This window comes from Temnothorax americanus, unplaced genomic scaffold (genome assembly GCF_048541705.1).
Source record: "Temnothorax americanus isolate GAGA-0224 unplaced genomic scaffold, ASM4854170v1 Scaffold227, whole genome shotgun sequence".
NCBI lineage: Eukaryota > Metazoa > Arthropoda > Insecta > Hymenoptera > Formicidae > Temnothorax > Temnothorax americanus.
In genome coordinates, this window is record NW_027509368.1 from 59,401 (window position 1) to 65,000 (window position 5,600).

The window sequence follows — 5,600 nt, forward strand, 5'->3', positions numbered from 1 at the left end:
ATACCAACGTTAAGTGTGTTTATCTTAACGTCGGGCGGACGTCAAAATGCTGCTTGGGGGAGCACTCTCGTAACGCGTGATTGCGATCGATGGGCTTCGAGGTCGCGGGGATCGCGGGGAACGTATGTTTCGAACAAGTTCGACAGAGCTCGAACCACATAAACATCGGTATTTCTCGATGTTAAATATAATAATGTTTTCGAGCCGATGTTTTGCGTAGGAAAGTTCGACGGATCTCGAACATGTTTTATGAAATAATCCATTGAGAGGGAGTGTGAAGAAAGCCAATGAATTATCGGTGCAAGAGTGCAGTTATTCTAGTAAGATTAGTTACACCGCTGGAGAAGTTGACAGTATTGTTGCCGATCTCCCTTATGCTTGTAACCGATGAGTTTCGGAACGCGGCGCTCTCTCTGTCTCGCGCCATTCCAGGTGGAACGTGTATTATTTTATCCTCTGTACTAGTGGGGATTCGTACAATTGTGCCACTGCGTGTTGGTTTGTTTCGGTTAAACTTAACAATAGCAACATTCTGCAATCCAAAATTTCTTCATATAGCTGTTGTCCATTAACATCACGGTTGTAGAATTTGCTCAAATTTTCGCACTTTAGGCCATTATTATCAGCATCGTAACACAGTCCCTTAACATCGAGAAGGAACCCAAACTTGGCGTCAGTGTCGTGCAAACAAATGAACCTTTCATTCATTTCTCTATGAAGACGGTCGAGTGTCCCCTTCATGACTTTTTCCATTTCCTCTTTAGCTGTTAATCCAGCATCTCTCGAGTTCTCATCCGCCATTCGTTTTTTTCGTCTCTGACGTTTTTCAACTTCAACATTCCATTCTTGACAGAGACTGAATCCTTCTTTGAGTGACTCACTATAACCAACACTTTTCTTTCATCATCAAAATGATCTCGGAGGGCTTTCAAATCTAGGGCAGCATCGTGGAAGTTCATGCTAGGATCTTGTTGTCTCTTTTGAACACGGTCAATGCGAATTAATACTTTATTCCAAAATCCTAGCAAAATCAGAAAATCATAACTTAACATACGATTGTACAGTTGCTTTGCGTCACTTCTTGTTTCACTGGTCTCATTTACGTTGTCTATCATATCCAGAAAAACTTGAAGTATCTCCTCAAAGTACTTGTTGACGGGCTTCACTGCTTCTGTCCTTGCACTCCACCTGGTTTCGGACTCCGACTTAACAACCACAGGTACGGCATTTTTGAGTTTTTCCCAACGCTGTGTTGAATGAGAGAAGAACACATAAAGAGCTTCGATAACTCCAAAAAACGTGACCATCATTATATCCTGTTTTGCTGCATGTACACCTACCAGGTTAAGTGAGTGATTGTTACAATTCACAAATATTGCCAGGTTGTTTTTTTCACTTATTCTTTGATGAACACCACTTTTGTGTCCAGCCATCACAGCAGCGTTGTCATAGCACTGTGATCGACAATCTTGTAACTCCATTTCGTCCTTCTCCAGCTGCTGCAAAATGTCTTCAACCAAACCTTCAGCATTCTTCCGACTTATATGAATAAAACCAAGGAAAGATTCTCTAATACGAACTGTTTTCCTCTCAAAATCAACTTCCACGTATCTCACTACTTCTGACATCTGTTCACGGTGTGCTTGATCAGGAGTTGAATCGAATATGAGACCATAGTACTTGGCTTTACGAATGCTTCTCAGCAAATTCTGACGAACAGTGGATGCCATCAAGTGGATGAATTCGTTCTGAACACTCGGTGAAAGATAAGTCGTAGATCTAGGATAATTTTCCACATGAGTAAGGTGTTCTTTCATGACAGGGTCAAAAATGGCCAGTAGTTTCAGTAAGTCAAGAAAATTACCCACATTGGAGTCATCATCTAACTGAAATGACTTCCTGTGTCCTCGCAAAGCCAGGTTCTGAGTCGCAAGGAATTTTATACAATGAAGGATTCTTGTTAAGATATCACGCCATTTCTGCTTTTCCCTCTCAATCTGTAACCGAAGTTCCGCGTCAATAACTCCACTGTTTGCAACTAAATTTCTTTCCATTTCCTTCCACTGTGTGAAGCACTCACGATGATTCTTGGCATTTTTATGCATGCTAATCCTTTCAGGTGCTTTCCACTGCTTGAATCCATTTTCCTGCTCCAATGTGGATTGATGGTCTAACTGGGAAAATAGAAGACAACAAATACAAAATGCAGACTTTTTAGAAGGAGAATAGATCAGCCATGAACGAGTCACTTCCTTACCACGACAAGTTCCCAATTTTCTCTTGAACCAAGTTTTATTCATTGAGCGGTTATTTGTTGGTTGGAAAGGTCCTTCACTGTTCTGAAAATACTTCGAACCCAACTTTATTATTTCCGTTTTCAACGCATCAGGCAGAATTGCTTTTTCGGTATTCTTATCGAACTTCAGAAGTCCAATATCATGCTGTTCAATTATTTCTGGTATGACAGTTCGAAGCTTTTCAGTACCATCCAGTTTACTAATTTTAGTGTCGTCAGGTTTAATCTCGTCAATAAACTCAACGTCATAATCATCATCACCATCGTTTTCCTTTCCCGTCATGTCCACATTTTCTTTGGCAGCCTCGCTCTTCATGTCATCATACTCGGATTTATCCAACTTGCCTTCCTTTTTAGCTTGTGACGCAATTGTACTTGATCCATCTTTGGATTCTAACAAACTTGTAGCTGATGCTGGCGACTCCATAGAACATGTCGAACCACCTGCTTCCCGTAAAAAATTTTTTCATATAATAGTATACATAAATTCATAGAATTATATAAAATTATGTATCAAATATGTCCATACATGTTTTTACATTGTATATTTCTATATATTTTTATATAATTGTGCATAATTCTATAGACTTATATATGTTTTCATGAAAAAAAATTTTTATAGAAAAAGAATTGCTTATATATATAATCATATATATATAATTAAATATAATTTAATATAATTATAAATAAGCAATTTTTTCCCTTGCAATTTTTTTCTATAAAAGCATGTATAAATCTAGAATTATGCAAAATTATCTAAAAATATATAGAAATATATACAATATAAAAACATGTATGGACAAATTTGATATAATTTTATGTAATTATATATAATTATACATATTTATATGCTTTTATATAAAAAAATTTTTACCGGGTTCGTGCTTTTCAAAGAAAGTCCTAAAGAATTTGTTGGACTTTTTGGCTTCCTCTGCTTCCACCTTTCGTCTCTTACGTCCTTCAGCTCCACTCTCCTTTTTCTTCGTAAAGGAACGTTTCATTTTTAATAACAAATAAGAAATTTACCACTGGATTAAAGATATTGTTGTATATTGAATTCAGCGTGCTTCTGCTCTCTATACTTAACATGCGTTACTTATGACAATATAATCGAATGAAGATCAAACATCTATAGTGAATGCGTTGCATCAGTTGTTTGACAATGGCTGTTTATGTTACTTAGCAACAATTGTCATTTTGTTTTGCAAGGCAGCCTCGCAGCATAGGCTTTGCTCACTTTAGATGTTTGATCGCGCATTTGGTTATATTACAAGTAACGCATCAACGCATGTTAAGTATAGAGAGTAGAAGAGCATGTTAAATTTATTATATTCAAAAATATCTTTAATCTAATGGTAAATTTTCTTATTTTTTTATTTAAAATAAAACGTTTCTTTTTACGAAGAAAACGGAAAGTAGAGCTGAAAGGCGGAAAAGGGTCTAGCAGCTTAAAATGATAATTGTTCATAGTTAATTAATGTTCAGTTCTTAGTTATTCATATACATATATGTATATACATATAGACGTATATACATGTATGTATATGTATATTGTAAGAGTTTTAGTTGTGTATGAGAGAGAGAGAGTGAAGAAGAAGACTAGCGTGACGAACAAGACAGGGCGAACAGAAGCTAGCGAGTGGTTGAAGCGAGATGTTGTAAAAACGAGCTGTAAGAGCGAAAGCAATAAAAGGCTCTAACAATATGTACATACTTTTGGATATATATGTATCCATATATACATATATACGTATATGTAATAAATCAGAAAAATTTAAATATCAAATTCGGTTGTCAGACTGTTTTGACTTTTATCATTAATATGTCTATCGCATGTGGCGCCCATGGCACGTGCCATGTCTGCCATACCCTAGATACGCCACACTTATGCACCGTGTCCTTATTGCACGGATTTTAGTCGAGTTTACAGGCATTATTGTCCAGCGTGCACTAATTTCCTTGGTGAATCAAAAAATTAATCAATTTGTCCACTTACAATAAAAATATACGAAGATACAGCAGAATTATATATTACCGCATGGCATTGGTTATTCGATTCATGGAGAAGACATTGTTTTTATCACGTATTTCGAATAAACCGTTGTCAAATTATTCACACGTAAATTAGTCTAAATAGTTTCGTCGTTGCTCACAAGTTTACGAAATGTGCGAATATAATTGACACACTTTAAAAAAAAAAAAACATTGAAAAAAATTAGAAGCAAAAGTCAGTTCACTGTAAGACTGTTGCTTGAACATTTTTATATATAATACAGAATGAAACATTACTGAAAATACTTCACTGAGAGAAATTAGTGACAACAAACATTTTATTTGTTGCGGGTAGCAAACTTTTTGCTATTGCATCAAAAGGTTTGCTACTATTGGTAAATTAATTAGCTCTTGCAGCAAACCAAGTGTTTGTTGTCACTATAGTAACAAATAATTTGCTAATACAGCAAATCCTTTTTCTCAGTGTTACTGGACGCTGATCGTCATCCATGGTTCTCGGAAAGCTTCCTGTCACTTCGCGTCAGTGCTGATTCGAGATAATATTCTTCCCAAATTATTACTTAAGGATTACTTGCTTGACCACTTATTGCTTGATGTATAACACACACAACGCAATATTGCTATCAACGTAAAAAAATAAGAAATATGAAACTGATATGAAATATGAACGCTATGGACGATTGCGTGAACAAGCGCACACGTTCGTACGCGTATATATGCGCTTTACACAACAGGAGAAACGCCGATAGGAACGCCACTACAACAAAATTTCCGCGGAAATAATGAACGTATATATATGATTGCGTCTGCAATTGCGATTCTTCTTCAGCAATCAGGAAGCGGCCAGTGATTGCCGTTTGGCCATTTCTACATAACTCCTTAATAGAAATCGGCTTTAATATATTTTGATGTCGATCGATATCGAATCGATGACTGTCTGCATATTCTCATATTAGTAACAATCTCTTAATTTTAGACAATATTTTTAGGGTTTTGAACACAGGTAACTTAAGCAACTCTTGATGTCAAAACAATTTGATCGAAATAGACTGATTTTCGATGTCAATTTCGATGTTGATGAGTTTCCGGTGAATTGACGTCAAATTGTCGATTCGACATCAGCCTTCTCATATCCATTATATAATCTCACGTTAACGACTAGAAATTATTACAATCTATTGGATAATGAACGAAATATTATATAACAAAGTCTCATTTTCGACCTACTGATGGCATCTTCTCCCCACTTGCCCTGTATCTGAATATATATATAAATTTTTATTCAGGTTTT

The 5,600-nt window shown here is 36.1% G+C and overlaps 1 protein-coding gene across 1 annotated transcript; it reads right to left on the reverse strand.

Annotated features, from left to right (window-relative positions):
* Positions 1-866: 866 nt before the first annotated feature.
* Positions 867-2,864, reverse strand: LOC143898255 (zinc finger MYM-type protein 1-like). The gene is made up of 2 exons (XM_077407601.1): positions 1,055-2,864; positions 867-977 (listed from the first exon to the last, which is right to left on the reverse strand). Exons 1-2 carry the CDS (start codon positions 2,721-2,723, stop codon positions 961-963), a joined length of 1,686 nt encoding a protein of 561 aa, XP_077263727.1. The 5' UTR covers positions 2,724-2,864; the 3' UTR covers positions 867-960.
* Between the last annotated feature and the right edge of the window lie 2,736 nt (positions 2,865-5,600).